This window comes from Colletotrichum lupini, chromosome 8, assembly GCF_023278565.1.
Source record: "Colletotrichum lupini chromosome 8, complete sequence".
Classification (NCBI taxonomy): domain Eukaryota; kingdom Fungi; phylum Ascomycota; class Sordariomycetes; order Glomerellales; family Glomerellaceae; genus Colletotrichum; species Colletotrichum lupini.
Window position 1 is genome coordinate 3,555,018 of NC_064681.1, and position 15,554 is coordinate 3,570,571.

Sequence of the window (15,554 nt, forward strand, 5' to 3'; positions counted from 1 at the left end):
TTGGAGCCTCTTCAAAGTGCTGGAGCGCATCTCAGCATAACAACCATCTTTCCCCCCTTTGTCTCCGTGTGAAGTGCCGGAACGCCCACATATCCCATTGTCCATTTGCGATTCTCTCCAAATATATCCCCATGGTGGTTCTGAACCAGGGGCGGGGACCCGTCCTATCTGACGCAATGCTTTGCCGGCCGTCCTGTAAAGCCGCGGTGCCCTCCTCTCCCAATTGTAGCCTTTGCATGAAAAAGATGATGCAGTAGAAGAGAAGAAGTTCCAAATAAAGGAGAAAAGAGGATAAAGGGAGTCGTAATCGTAAGGTAGAGTGGGTTAGCAAACCAGTGCCAGCCCTCTTTTGGGTTTTCGGTAATCCACGATGTTGAAACGTCTGAAGAGCAAATATCCGCCTCCTGTTTTCTTGAAGAATATTATATATATGAATCCGTCCTTTCCCTCTCTTACGGTTTCGTTACTAGGAGGGAACGAGTTGGAACAAAATAGTAAAATAAGAAAAGGAAGAAAAAGACAAGCCAACTTGGAAGAAAGAAGAGTAGAAAAGAAAAGGTCATCATGGGAAACCCTGGTAGCTGTACGAATCATGGCGATTCGGCGGCTTCCACCAGTCTTTGTAGGGGGCATTCGGCAAACTAAAGTCGGCGTACGAGAGCGGGTTCACGAGAGCCTTCATCGGCGCCGAAGCAGCAGCGCTCGACGCCGACGGCGCGCTCGACGTCGCCATGGCAGGCGGGTTCCCCGGCGGGCCCGGTCTCCCACCGCCATAACTCCCCACGGAACCTCGGTGGTCCCCAGGAGCACCGGCACCACCAGCCGGACCACCGAGAGAAGCGTGCGACGGCGCGGGCGAGGGCCACCCCCACGCCCTCTTGAGCTCGCCGTGGATGCTGCCCAGGCGCCAGCCGCTCTCGGCGTGGATCTTGTCGAGGATCTCGAGGACCTCTTCCTGCTCGCGCGGGTCGGTGAGGACGGCGGAGGCGATGGCGAGGGAGCGGATCGCGACGGAGGCGACGCCGCGGTCTTTTGTGTGGGCTACGATGCCGCAGACTTGGTGGGCGTGGTGGAGCTGGAGGGCGCGCATTTCTTCCGAGGCGCGGCCTGGTTCCATTGGGTTCGTTTGGGCGAGGAGGCATTGGGCTGTGTGGTAGAAGAGGCGGCCGATAATGGCGGCGCGTTTGATGAGCCTTTGGGGTTGTTAGATACGAAGACAAGTTTGGGGGAGGGGAAGAAGAGGAGTGAGGGAGACTTACCAGACGTTGGGAAAGGCGGATTTGGAGTTCGTCTGCGATGGGTAGAGGTATCCGAACGGGTGCATCGTCCTCGGGCAGGTATTGTTCCACTTGTCGCAAAGCTTCTTGAGATCCTGCCACTGCTGGAGTCGGTTACCCAGGCGGATCTGCTCGTCGTGCGGGCTCGGCTCCTGGAACCGCGGGATCGTGGCGCGGAAGTTTGCAATCTTGGCCACAATGTACAGGATCCGATGGACCCAGACCTCCTCCTGTCCGAAGCCATCACCGGACCTCGATGCTGCCGCCGCCGCTGCCGATCCAGCCGGACCGCATCCCTCGTTGGTGAAATTCATATCCAGACCCCACTGATCAGGATCCCACGACGTCTGCCAGTTGAAGGCCAGGCACGAGAGCACCTCCATGCCGATGTTGAGCCAGAAGCACGCGGCGCCGATGCCGGAGGACCGGGCGTCCCACTTACACTCGCGGATGAGGGCGCGGGCGCCGGCGATGTGGTTCATGCGCTGGGCGGGCTTCTCGGACATGATTTCGTAGACGTTGAGGACGACGGCCGTGGTGGCGCACTCGCCCGTGTTGCGGTCCGGGTTCTGCAGGCTGCGGAGGAGCTGCGTGGTGGCGGTGTCGTAGTAGAAGAGGGCTTTGTCGTCCTCGTAGGCCGGGTTGACGAGCGTCAGGTGCTTTACGCCGCAGGCGAGGAAGGCGTTGAGGAGCATGGGGGATTTGAGGGCGTGGTAGGGGATCAGGCGGGAGAAGTGTTTCTCCTTGTCGAGCGAGTCCATCCAGACGCCGACTTCTTCGACAAAGACTTGCATGTAGAGAATCTCCTCGGGGGAGTTGAGGTACTCCCTCTCGCCGGCGGTGGCCTTTTCGCTTGGTGGGGGGGTCATCATGCCGTCTACGGCCAAGGGGTTCCCGGCGGCGGCGGCGCTGCTACGGTAGCTTGGTGGCGGGGCGGTAGGTTGCGGGACGATGGAGGCCGCGCTCGAGGCGTCGCTGTCGCGGTGGTGGCCGTGGGCGCGGCTGTTGGGGATGCCGCCGGCGCCGGTGTCGCGGTACGAGGCGAAGTGCTCGTGGAGGCTGTAGGGGTGGTGAGGTGCCGCCTGCGCCGGGTGAGCCGAGTTTTGGGGCGTGAGGTAGGCGGACTCGCTCTCGCGGCGCGGGTAGGCTGATGATGATGATGATGATGACTCGATGGGTCCTCCTCCGACTCCTGCTCGCGGGGGAGGGGGTTCGCGATAGTACGGGTGGTGGCTGTACGCTGGGGGCGGCGGCGGTGGTGGTGGGTGATGGAGGAGGTGAGTTCTCGGTGAGACGGAGGCGTCTGGGCCGCTTGCTCTTGCGTGTGGGAGGAGGTGGGATTGGTGCCGGAGGGTCGGCTCTAGATGGCCTAGATGCCGTGGCGGAGGGGCGACGGCGGCCTTTTTATCAAGATGAGCGTACCGGCCGAGGCCTCCGACATACTCGGAGGCGATGAGCCTCGATTCATCTTGGAATTGGACTGTAGGTTCGTTAGCATGGAGGTCCAAGTACTCTATGTGACCATTTTTTCGTCCTCTTTCTTCAAGAAAAGATGAGTGATGCACAGAGAGAATGAGTGGCCGACGGAAATGGGCAGTCGTTGAAAATGAGGGCATTCGCAACTCACCTGACCACTCCACAGTGGGGGGCATGTACGGCGGTTTCTTGACCTGCACGTCTATAAAATTAAGCCTCACGCCGCGTTTGCATTCTCGACTGCTTTTTCGACAATTTAGACAGTCTGGTAACCCTTCGTCACATTTTAGATGCCGTTCCCTACACGTTAGACAACCCGTCCGCACTCGTTTTGATTTGGTGGCGGTCGCGGCGGCGGCAGCGGCTGATTTCTCTGGGGATTTGGGTTTGACGAGCAGGTCGCGCGACGGGGTGAGAGAGTGGATGCTCGCGCTGCGGCGGGGCGGGATGTGGGAGCTGGGCAAGTTCATGGTGTCTGCGGCGCTGTGTTGGTAGTGCTGTTGATGATGATGATGATGATGCTGGTTGAGATAGTTTGACTGGTGATGTTGGTGATGATTCCCGAGATACGAAGATGCCGATTCCGAGTTGGAGGCGGCGTCGGCGTCGGGACCGAGGGTAAAGTCTGGCGTAAAGTCGGAGGAGAAGCCGAAGGAGAGGGAGGAGACCTGGTCCTCGTCGTCGTCGTCGTTGTCGCCCCCTACTAGGTGGTAAGGATCGTGGACGAAGTCGAGGGGCGGATGCTCAAAGGGATTCAGCACCGCCGAACCGAGGCCAAAGCCTGGCACGAGGACGCCTGCAGAGGCGTCGTATGCCTCCAGGGCTACTCGAAAGATCCGTCTCTGGCGAGTAGAGACGGATGGGGAACGTTGGGGGGAGGAAAACGATGCGCGGCCTGTTTCTTTTCAGTGATTGCTCGGGACACCTGATTGTGGTGAATTGGGTTGCGATTGGGAGGTCGTCTTGGGCATCAAACGTTGGTTGACGTCGTTGGAAGTTGGTGATGTCGTTGTCGATGTTTCGTGTCGTGAGAGAGAAAATGCGCTGATGAGCGGTCGTTGGATGAGATTAATCGGCCCTCTCACGATGAGAGTGAAAGGAGGCGCGTAGGCGGGGATTGGAGTGAGTGAGTGAGTGAGTGAGTGAGAGCGCGCAGCTGCAGGGGGCTCTCTCTCTCTTCTCTCTCAAAGTGTTCTCTCAAATGTACGGAGCCGAAAATGGGGGGCTGCTGGGAAGAGGCAGCCTATCGCGGGGAAGGGAGAGAGGAGTCTGCGGTTATCGAGTTTGCTATCTCGGTACTGGGCGCTGTTGGTCGTAGGTGGTGGTGAGATCGAAGACGACGATCGGAGTCGAACGGGTTGTCGGCTATGCAGTGCGCGCGATGCAGCAGCGTTGAAGGCGTCGGGTAAGGGGGTGAGGTGTGAGGTGAGAGTGTGTCGGTGAGTGAGTTGAGCGTCGAGTTGAATTGTGAGTGTGTAGTGTGTGTGTGTGTGAGAGAGAAAGCGGAGAATGGAGTGCGGTTTGTGAGAGTGAAAAGTCGAGATGTAAAAGTCACAAGCTGCTAGTCGCCTCCTGGGATGGAACGGGATTGACTTGACTAGCGTAAAAGATGGTGAAGTGTGAAGAGTGGTCCCCTTTTCCCTGTCTCTCACTCACTCTCTGTGCTGTGAGTGTGTGTGCTATGTGTGTGCTGTGTGTGTGCTCTGTGCTCCGTCTCTTTCAGGCCAGGGCGTTACGTTGGGTAATACCTTACGGTGTGTGGTAAGGTGTGGATAGTGTGTGTGAGTGAGTGCGAGCGAGTGTGTGTGGACGGTACAGGTGGAGGGAAGCGTGAGACTTGGTCTGTTCTCGTGCCCGCTAGGTCGTTTACATATGCAGGAATCCCGGGCGATGGGTGGGCGGACTGTGGACAGTCTGGGGCGAGGCGCTGTACCGAGTAGGCAGTGCGTGGGTGTTGGAGACACTTGGACGAGTGGGCAGTGGGTGCAACAGAGTTCTCGTTCCTCTTTTGCCGGTGTGGTGTCGTCTTGTCTCCGATGCTGCGATCTCCCCGGTCCTATCCGGCCTTGGGTGTATCTGCTTCAAGATAGTCAAGGGTGGAGGAAAGACTTGTATCGCGATGCAATGTCGCAGATGATTCCCATCAGAGGGCAGGATAACGAGGCCGAAGAAATGCGAACAAGAACGACAACGACATGAGAACCTGGGCGGCGGAGGATGGAGACAGGTAAGGTAGGCAGTGTCGAGAGTTGAAATCTCTCGGCAAAGGAGCGGGATCAAGCGGGATGGGTTTCCCAACTGAGAGGGGACCTTAGGTCGGGATCGGGGGTGCCAGGACTCCAGGAGCCAGCCAGGAGACAGGGGGGTATGGCCCTTGGGGGTCTTGTTCCCTCCCTGGGTTATGGTTGTGAGGGAGTGTTCTAGCCAAGACAACAAAGTCTTGGGATGAGGAAACGTCGCGAAAAGCCGCGAGTACGCTGATTTGTCGCAGATGGCGCAAACTTGGTGGTAGAGGACAAGTCTTGGTCAAGACTACGTGTGTGATCCTTCTTGGCCTCAAAACCTCAACGGCTCTTGGCTGTGTATTGAGATTTGTTCCGTCTAGTGTCAAGTCGAAGGGGTGGGAAGGCAGAAAGTCTTGGGTTAAAAGGATCTTGGGCAAAAAGGAATAGAGATGCTGGGGGAGAAGAGCGTTGACAGGCCGGCTATGCTATGTTTAGGTAGTAGGGCAGACAGAGTGGGTAGTCGAAGCCGAAGAGAGATTGAGTGACGCCGGTTCTCGGGGAGTGGGCAGGCCGGGAGCCAGATACATACAGGCACAGTCACAGTGGGCAGAGAAGGGAGTCGGTCAGTGACCGATGGATGGACAATGGATGGACGTCGGAATTGAGTGAGTCCAGAACTCTTCCCCCTCTCTTTCCCTTTCACATCAGGTACGGACTTTACTGGAACGGGGGCGTGGAAAAGGTAGAGAAGCAAGAAAACAAATCACCTACACATGCCCGAGAGGCAGGTACATACATCATACATGAGAGTGTGGGCGTAAAGGCGGGGAGGCTGAGACTGAAGATTTACGAATGGGAGGGAGGGATGAGAGCCTGGGAAGGCAAGCGGGTGAAGAAATTGGATGCCGGTCATTCAAGGGTTACAATACTTACTTACTACCTGCTTATCATTTTTTACTCTCTATTCCTGCTGTTAGTTGTATATTCTATGTGTTCATCAGAGAACACTCTTAAAAGAAAGGACATTAAGAAGAGTCGGAGAAAAAGAGCTGGGGTACATACGGGTAGAGCGGCAAATGATTATGTCACCCACTCCGTAAGAGAAGGGGAGAAGATACAGTTGAAAGAGTGCGAGATTCAGCGACACAGTGACAACTCGAGGCGAAGGAGGGCGGTGCGAGCGAGGATGGATGACCTGTGGGTGTGTCCCCAGATGCAGAGAGGAGAGAAGTGAGCTGGGCAGAATACCAACCTAACAGACTGTTGAGGAAGAGGAAAAGAGAGGGCGAGAGAGAGACACGGCCGCGTAGGACGTGTGTGATGGACGCACCACACGGGCGTGTCTCGATCTCAGCACACCTTCCACAACGTAACAAAACGTCCCTCCTCTCGCTTGATTTAGCACTTTCTGTGTGGGATCTTCTAAAACTGGAGCGGTCCCTTGGTTCCACTTTTTAAGATGGAAGAAGCGTTTGCCGATGGTGACAGCCACAGGAAGTCTGTGGTTCAGAGGTCCGTACCTGTTTTGATAGTGACGATCACGTTGGCTATAGAGAGCTGGGATTGAGCAGGTGTTGACGTCGTGTGTGTGTCGTTGTGCGAGTGATTGTCAGAGAAGAAACATCTACTGAGAAAGAGTCAAAGAAAGGAGACTTCTCTTAAGCAACAAGGCCGTGGTCCGACGTGCTCCATCATCTAACCTGGCCTGAGCTCGGGATATCCGCCTTTCAGCGCCGGTTATCCGTTCTAAACTCCTGATCGAGTTGCTGGCCAGCTGAAAGAGAGGGACTATGCCGGGCCGAGAAGACGAGAGACGAGATAGAAATCTAGCGCAAGATCGGCTCCTTGTCTCCTATCCCGTATACTAATGACCATGCAGTTTCTCCAAGACTTACCAATGTTGCACACTCAAAGCGACAACCACTCAGCCAAAGTTATCCATAACCTACACAGTCGACATCACACAGTAGATGCTACTGAGGAATGACGAGGATCAGGACCAGATCAACTCGCGATCCTTGTTCCGAGACCCGCGTCTCTCGGACCATGTAGCAGAAGCGCACACACACAGCCACAGCACACGGCTCCTTCACCCAATCATCCTCGCTCATCTCCCTCATGCACTTCCCACTCCCACATGCCCGTACCTTGCGCGGGACTGGTGTTGCAGATCCGCCTTTCCGGGGTTCCAGGTGCCGCTAGAATCATGGTCGAAGGGCTGGAACAGCGCGCCTCAGCCAAAGAGCACAGCCAGCTAGCTTCCCACACCATTTTCCGGTACCTACCTAAATCCTGATGGTGAAGTGACTTGGACCCTGTCATCTACAGGTTGTTCCGTCCCAAATGCTTCCTTTTCGATGTTTCCTCGCTTCTTTTCCATCCTCAAATCATTCGCAACCTCGTCATCCTAATTCCCCGTTGGAGAAGTCGAATATTCTCCGACGGCGAAAGACGAATGGTTTTCTCTCTCGAGCTCAGGGATAACTCCTGAGCTCGAACAGGGCCCCCGTCCGTCCGTGTTTCTCTTGAGCTTCTCTGTCACTGTTACAGGACTGCTTCGGCTTCTCTTGCTTCCCAGAATGCCGAGACCATCCATTGGCAACTCTGCCCAGAAATTCCAATGTGGCCATCGTCAGTGCGTACGCAGTATTATGGCGTCTTTGTATCATCGTCCCTCAAGGCCAACCGCCAAACCAGGCAAAAGAGGGCTTGGCCGTGGATTCTTTTGGAATTATTGACCCATCATGAGCCCTTGTTTGACCATGACAGTTCTCTCGGCGCGCGCGCACTCCACAGGTAATGGTCATCATTCATCGTCAGGGCCGCGCAATAGCAACTATAACCTTCTTAGCCCCTGGGCCCTGGCATGATTGGCATCGTTTTACGGGACGAGTTGCAGTTGCATCCGCTTGATGATGCTTCCGCCTGATTCTCAGCAGAGCCTAGAGGTCCAGCACCGCTTCTTGTTGCGGTTTCTGTTTCCATTGCTGCGTAGTGAGTGTGGGGACTCGAGAAGGGTGATTCGCGGCCTTCGCCAGCAGCTGGCGTATGTTAGTCGCGGAACGTCGTATTCTCGCCCAGGTTTGTTTTGACGTCCACCATCATGCCAGATGCTCCCGATTATCTCATGTTCTATCTCTCTTCCCTTCAAGGGTGCCTGCCTGCCCGTCCACTTCCAGTAACTCAGTGGACCACCCCAACATTCCATTCTCTCCCCACCGCCGCCGGCCGAGTTGTTTTGCTCCAGGCCGCTCGGGACGGTTTGATCGCCATGCCCCGGCGCAACCTCAATTCTCCCTTGCCCCGGGTACGTCGATCCCATAGGCGGTGCCGGCCGCGCGCCAAAACAGAAAGACCACAGTCGATGGAAAAACTACGTAATTGGCTAGGAAAGCCGTATGGTATACCAGACTTATCATGCTGGTAACTATAGCCAGAGCCTCAACAGGGTTGTCGAACAGAATTAGCAAGACCGAGCGAGATTGAAAAGCATCAGCCGAATGAAGCGAGTCGTTGCTCATGTCACAGTTGTTGGAGGGGGCGAGTAGAGCCGAAGTGGGAAAAGTGTCTCGCGACACCTCCCCAGTTATTAACCCAGTTTGTCGGTGTATGCAGTCTGCTCAATAGCATGGAAACCCTACAGCCGTATTCGCCCACCTCACCTTAACAGTGTCAGTGGTTGCGAATATAGGCTCAAGCAAGCAAGGTTCGTTCCTTGGGGGGGCCATTCGGGGAAGCTTTTGCCCATGTTTCGTTTGGTCTTTACGCCACGCCCAAAGTGTCCCAACTACAGGCTGCCATCCCTCTCTCTCCCAGAATAAACACAATTCAGAGCACAGTTCAGAGTTAGGTTGCCTTTCCCATCGGGTCTCGTTGCCCTTCTGAGTTTTTTGGTCGTCTCCAGAGCCCAAGAGCGTAGAATTAAGGTGTGTCAACTCGAAGCTCCGAAGCGTCTTGACCCTCTCCTCGCAGTATTTTCGTCCGACCTCTCGCCGCTGCCCTTCTCTCTGGGACTTTTCTGTCAAAGTCACCACCGGGCCATGGGACGCTCATAGTCCCCCTTCTCTCCCCGCCTTCTCCCGCCGGCTGTTCGGTTTGCCGAGCACTGCGTTACCGTCCAAGAGCCAAGATTGCTGCTTGCACATAAAATGCCAAGAGAATCAATGTTGCTGTATTCTGCCAAGCGCACCCCTCCCCGACCCCGAGCGGCGGGTTACGAAACTTGCCCACCAGACGAACCAAAGTGAAACAAATTCGCCAGAGAAGCCCTGTCCGAATAGGGTGACGGTCATGATAGCCTTTTGTTCTTTGTTTTCCGTCCGTAATGTAAGCCGAGCGGGCAAGGCACAGAAAAATTGCCAGAAATGCAGCATGATGTATTCTAGGTTTCTGGCTCCAGAGTGAAATTTGTAGCAACAGCAGTAGCAGAAGCAGTCAGAAGCGAGCCTTCATCCGATAGTGCCCGGGTCGGAACAATGACAGGATTCGAAAGCGAATGCGGGTGCGCGCTGTTGGAAAGGTCGATGCAAGCACCACATTATCTTGAACTCACTCAGCGGCTCGGGAACACAAGGTTGTGTAGCCTTTTGCTTTTCCGGCCGTGGAAAGCGAGTATGTGGAGGAACAGCAGCAGCATCAGCAGCCAGCTTTGTGCCACTCTGCTCATCCATCCGTGATCACAATTCTCTCCCCAGCTTGAACAGGACTTTGTTGCGATGAAAGTGCAGTGTATCCATACCTCCCCCTTCGTCATGCCTCGCCTTGCATCCCGCCGCCGCCGCCGGTCCCCCACAACCTCAAAGGAGGTTGCTAACCAGCCCAAGGGGAGGGAACCCTCTGTTCCGGAACAAGAAACCAGGGAGGCTCATATTTCTCAAGCGGGAAGGGATAAGCTTCTCGGGAAGTTTTTGCCTTGCCCCTTCGCGGGTAGGCATTCCTGGGGCAGAGGCTCCCAACGCCCAGTCCTACCTTACCGTAACTGTCAAGGGTTATGTTAGCTGTGACGGACGTCCCGGCTCCGGGCGGGGGGGTTCGTGGGGCCTTTGCGACTACTTGACACAATGATACTGCAGTGACAAAGAAAGAGCCCGCCAAGTCTCTTGGTGATTTTCATATTTCAACTCCTGTCACTCTGTATTCGTCATCTCCAGCCGACGCCCAGGCTGATCGGGAACACCCTGGCGGGGGGTGGGAGATGAGCCCAGATGCTGCATCTCGAGTCGTCTTGTCACTTTTGTGGCACTCTTGGCCTTCCTGCAACTTGTCTGTACACGTACGCTCACGTTATGGACGGTGGACTTGGCAAATCACCAAGCATTTCAGCCATTTGCTCTACGCCATCATCATCGAGTCCACGGATGTTGTGTGACATTCAGGGTTTAATCGGCCGGGAGATTGGGCTCCCCTCCCCCTCCACCCGCCGCAGCCCCAACCTGCAGCAAGCCGAGCCTCGATCTCCTGCGTCTGTTTTTTCGTCTGAAGTTACCCGGTGCTAGCGCATAGCAGTCCTCTTTGCAGAATGGGGAGGGAGGGGGAGGGAGAGAAAAACAAAGGCGCAAGGCAGAGAGAGGAATCTGCTACATCTGAGCCGAGATGCCAAGAAAGTGTCTCCAGGCGTGAAACAGGAGATTTGACAAATCGGTATCAAGGCCTGGAGAAATGAAATAGGGAAGTTTACGGAGCCGAAGTTTTTCGATCACTTTCGAAAAATCTGGAGAAAGAAGAAGGAATATGGGAAGTTAAATCGAAAATGGGAGTGAGAGTAAAAGCGAAAGTGAAAGTGAAAGTGGAAGTGAGGGTGAGGCTTGGAAGGGGAGGCGACATAACCTAACCAAAGTAGCGCCGATTTCATGGGCATTAGATCGCGGGACCGAGAAAAATCGAGCCAAAATCGAAGAAGTAAAAGATCGACGGGTATCTCGCATGCTCGTGTTGTACGAGAGTTCTCTGGTGCCATGTTGTACGAGGCACTGACCTGGCCATTTATCTTCGTGTAGCATTGCAGATTGGTTTTCTTTCTTTTGACCAAAGGACCATTCGTGCGACCCTTGGTATTGCCGGCTGATAATGAAAAAGATGGGAAAGAAGGGATACAGGAGAGGATGGGGAAATGGGAGGGTGAGAGCATGGGAGACCAGGGAGGAGGGCCGTGACAGCGGGAAGTTTGGAGAGGTTATTCAGTGGATATCCGCTGCGAATTCCCCGACGCGGGTACACACCGAGGCTTCACCTCGATTAAGGTCGGCTCCCATATCGGTGAGGTCTTCGGTCTATGTTTCCGGAAACTCCCACACGGAAACCATCAAGGTTCTCGACGGATACAGCCCACACACGTCCTCAAGACCGCTTATGTCATCCGATCACGTGCAGAGACCCACACAAGCTCCCCAAGCTCCCCCTTCGCTCACCGAGCTCACCGATAACACCGAGACCGCCGCCTCCATCTCCACCAAACCTCCTGTCGTCCCCAAAAATCCGCCGCAGAAACCATCACAGCTTTGGATGACTCTACAAAGCCATTGCGCCTCCACAATGGCCGCGATCCCCTTTCTTCCTCCCTAATCCAATTCATCCCTCATTTCTCATCATTTACCACAATCTAAAACCACCCAAAATGCTCGCCCGCACCCTCCGCGCCGCGGGCGCAAGCACAACCCATCCCGGCGCCGCTACAGCCCTCACCCAGCAACAGCTTCGAACAGCATGCTCCTCCTCCTCCCACCCGTCACGCGGCCCCGAAACCCTCCCCTCAAGTCCAATCCGCGTCCTCCGCACCGTCTCCGCCCTCCGCCACTGGCGCCGCCCCCACGTCCTAAACTACCGCTCCGTCGGCCTCGTCCCGACAATGGGCGCCCTCCACGAGGGCCACCTCTCCCTCATCCGCGCCGCCGCCCGCGAGAACCACCACGTCGTCGTCTCCATCTACGTCAACCCGGCCCAGTTCGGCATCGCGGAGGACCTGGCGTCCTATCCCGTAACCTGGGCGCGCGACAGCGAGATCCTACGGAACCTGGACCGCGAGTTGGCCGGCGACGGGGATATGCTCGGCCGCGTGAGCGCCGTGTTTGCGCCGACGACGGGGGAGATGTATCCCTCTGGGTTCCCGGGGCAAGAGGTCAGCAGCAAAGGCAGCTTCGTGACGATTACGCCTGTGGGCGAGGTCTTGGAAGGCGCGAGCAGACCGACCTTCTTCAGGGGCGTCGCGACGGTGTGCATGAAGCTGTTCAACATTGTCCAGCCGGAGCGCGTATACTTTGGCCAAAAGGACGTACAACAAACCGTCGTCATCCGCCGCATGGTAGAAGACTTCATGCTCCCCATGGACGTCGTCATCGGCGAGACGACGCGCGCGGACGACGGCCTGGCTCTGAGCTCGCGGAACGTCTACCTCGGCGAGCGCAGACGCAAGGTCGCGACGGTGCTGAACCGCGCGCTGAAAGCGGCGGAAGAAAAGTACCAGCAGGGCGGCGCGCTGGACCGGGAGACGATCCTTGGCGCCGCGAATCAGGTTACGACTGACGTCCTGGCGGAGCAGTCGAAGCTGGCGCCCAAGGATAGGGTCCTGTTTGAGGTGGACTACATCTCGCTGGCGGACCCGGACACCATGCAGGAGATAGACACTGTTGTGCCGACAAAGGGCGGTATTCTCAGCGGCGCTGTGAAGATGCTGCCGGTGGAGGAGCCGCAGCCCGGCGAGGACCTTGGTCATAATGACGGTCCTGCAGTGCGTCTCATTGACAATATTATTCTCAAGCCTAATACCCAGTAAGGAGCGACTTGGTGGGCTGTATTTGGATAAGAATTGAAGGCAAAGTACTATCACTATTTTACCGCATAATGCTATATAGACTTCTTATAATCTCCAAGAATGCCATGCTTTGCAGTTAACAAATACTATCGTAAGATCATCACGCTTGACTTGACACGATTACAGTAATACATCATTCACAGGTGCGCGCGGTTCTCCAGAGATCTGCGCCTCCTTTGCTCCTTGACGCTTTTCTTCAACTGCCGCGCGTCTTCGATACTCAACAGGGGCGACACTCCCTTGCCGTCAATGTTTCTGGCAGCATCAAATAGTTTGCTTCCCAGCAAGTCGGTCAGACGGAGCACCCGAGTACTGACAGTAGCGCCATCACGACGATTCTTTCCCTCGCGACGACTGGAAGCGATCTTCTCGGTAAAGTCCCACAGGCGACCAGAGGCGTTAAGGGTGCCGGTCTCCGGATCGCGAGAGGGGCGCCATTCTGGGTCGAGACGCAGACGTGGAGGAACCTTGGGGTCTTTTGACTTGACAACCTGAAGGATACCTTCTTCCTCAAATCGTTGGTAGGCGTTCTTCAACGTCTCTTTGTTGACCGCCTCAAAGTAGCTAAGATCGCCTTGGTGGTAGAGTGTCTTGCCGAGCTGGGGGGTGTTAGCCATATATACCATATGTAGTACTAATAGTAGTCCACTTACCACTTGTGCACTGCCCTGGGCTTTTGCAACCTCAATCCAGATGTCATCCTTCTGGCCCAGAGGCGGCGACAAGCCCATCAACGAGACAGCTGCAAGCCAACTAGCCTCGATAAACGGCCAAATAAGGAAGCAGTAAAAGTCGTAGTTCTCCCGTCCGACAGCTCTCTCGTGATCTGAAAGACCTACCACAACCACCTTGCCCTGATCATCCCGGTGCAATTTCAGCACCTTGTCCGCCTCCAGGTCTCGCAGCGTCTTTTCCAAGTTGGCAGCTAGACCTTCACTCGGGAAGATGAACTCTCCACGGAACAGTGATGACAGGAACTGAATCTGGTCTTGCAGCTCTTGGAAGGAGATATCCTGCATGGCCGGGCCACCACCCTGCTTCACCTTCATGTACATGGCGGCGCTGACAATAGCCTCCGAAATGAACAGATGAATAGTCATGTTGCGATAGAAGGACAGCTGGAAGCGATCAACAGCGTAGTAGGTAGGCTCTGGAAGGTCTTTCACGACGCCAACCAGCTCCTTGCCCAGAACATCGAGACCGCGTTCGATAATGTCCGAGAGGGGCGCAGCTCCAAAGTGAGCGACTCTGCCACCCTTTGCCCGCACACGGTCGGTGAGCCACAGAACGCGTCGCTCAAGTTCAGTCTTGCCTACACCTCTGCCTCTCAGCGTGAGCAGGACAGTGCCAATCAAGGCTGTAGGCATGACGACAGAGACATCATTGATGTCCGATAAGACCTTGTAGCCTAGAATTCGAAGAAGCTTCTGTCGGATAGCCGTGTTTTCGGGGTTCTTTGTGTCCATATTGAGGCCGGTCGGTAATCTTTCCAGTCTCGTGAGCTGCTCGTTGATGAAGCCGCGCAAGCTCCAGGGCTCGTGGAACCTGACGTCAACTCGGCCAAGTCTCAGAGACAAGACTGAAGAACCCCCGGAAAGGAAGTCCGCCAGGTTCTCTTTCTTTTTGGGCACGCCCAACAGCTCGGTAACGTAGCCCTCGGTTTCAATGACCTTGTCGTACTGCGTGCTCACTGGGCAGATGATGGCGTCCTCCACGCGACCTGAGAGAATACTGTCCAAAATGAAGCTAAGGATACCAAACTTGGGAGGCAACAACTTTCCTGTCCTTGAGCGGCCACCCTCGATGAAACATTCAAAGTTGTAGCCACCTTGCAGCAGCGTGTCGATATACGTTTGCACGAGAGTAGTGTAAAGAATGTCATCGCCAAACGCTCTCCGAATCCACATGGCACCGGCATGCTGCAAGAAGCTTCCTACAAGAGGAAAGTTCAGGTTGTCGCCAGCTACGACGACGGGCAAGCCGAGACCAAGGCGGTAGCAGATAAGCTGGAGAGAAACATAGTCGACGTGCGATCGATGGCAGGGCAGGAATATGATGCTCTGCTTCTTCTTTTCGGCCTCTTCAGCAACCTTTCTCAGTCGCAGAACCTCTTCGCTAGAGACGTGGATGCCTTGGTTATAGGCCCGCAACGTCAACTGGGTGACAAGATAGTATGCGCTTCTGATGAAGGTTTTGCTCTCAAACTTGCAAATCATGTCGTCCGTCATCTTGTCAGCCACCTCTTGGATACCAGACTCAATGACAGCTCGTCTGCGTGCGCGCTTCATGGCAAAGTCTTTGTCTTGCTTATTCAACAGCCCTTCTTTTTCCTCGACAGCGACACGCTTTTCAGCGAGATCCGCGATGCGTGACTGTAATAAGGGCGCCGAGAGCACGGCTTCCTTCATCTTGTCGCTAAAGCCGGAATAAAAGATGGGTTGGCCGATAGCATTATCGTAGGCTCGCCAGCCGGTGCCGGAGACATAAAGAGAGACTTCGCGGAGGAATCTAGTATGAAGAAAATAAATTAGCCTTGTTCCTGGATCGACGTTGAGGCTGAATCCAGTGGGCAGGCGGGCCGGCGCGCAGGTGGTACATACTGTAACGGTTCCTGGCGAAAGCGTGCCATGTGCTTCATCAGAGCCTCTTCCTTTTCGTCATCGCGTGGCTGGGAGGGCTTGATATAGCCGCTAGGTTGAAGGGTGATTTGGTCGCCGAGAATCTTCAGATCCGGCGCGGAGTCGTCGTTCTTCGCCATTGTTGGGTGAG

The 15,554-nt window shown here is 55.4% G+C and overlaps 4 protein-coding genes across 4 annotated transcripts; 2 read left to right on the forward strand and 2 right to left on the reverse strand.

The window, feature by feature from the left end:
• Positions 1 to 562: 562 nt before the first annotated feature.
• Positions 563 to 3,724, reverse strand: CLUP02_15540 (uncharacterized protein; the record flags this gene model as incomplete). The annotated part of the gene is made up of 6 exons (XM_049294464.1): positions 563 to 1,193; positions 1,260 to 2,336; positions 2,700 to 2,757; positions 2,905 to 2,955; positions 3,058 to 3,576; positions 3,679 to 3,724. 6 exons carry the CDS (start codon positions 3,722 to 3,724, stop codon positions 563 to 565), a joined length of 2,382 nt encoding a protein of 793 aa, XP_049151610.1.
• A 7,329-nt stretch (positions 3,725 to 11,053) lies between these two features.
• CLUP02_15541 (uncharacterized protein) lies at positions 11,054 to 11,539 on the forward strand (the record flags this gene model as incomplete). Its single annotated transcript, XM_049294465.1, has 1 exon — positions 11,054 to 11,539. The coding sequence occupies one exon, from the start codon at positions 11,054 to 11,056 to the stop codon at positions 11,537 to 11,539; it is 486 nt and encodes a 161-aa protein (XP_049151611.1).
• A 52-nt stretch (positions 11,540 to 11,591) lies between these two features.
• CLUP02_15542 (pantoate-beta-alanine ligase) lies at positions 11,592 to 12,746 on the forward strand (the record flags this gene model as incomplete). Its single annotated transcript, XM_049294466.1, has 1 exon — positions 11,592 to 12,746. The coding sequence occupies one exon, from the start codon at positions 11,592 to 11,594 to the stop codon at positions 12,744 to 12,746; it is 1,155 nt and encodes a 384-aa protein (XP_049151612.1).
• A 176-nt stretch (positions 12,747 to 12,922) lies between these two features.
• On the reverse strand, positions 12,923 to 15,543 carry CLUP02_15543 (acyltransferase; the record flags this gene model as incomplete). Its single annotated transcript, XM_049294467.1, has 3 exons — positions 12,923 to 13,384; positions 13,439 to 15,341; positions 15,386 to 15,543. 3 exons carry the CDS (start codon positions 15,541 to 15,543, stop codon positions 12,923 to 12,925), a joined length of 2,523 nt encoding a protein of 840 aa, XP_049151613.1.
• Between the last annotated feature and the right edge of the window lie 11 nt (positions 15,544 to 15,554).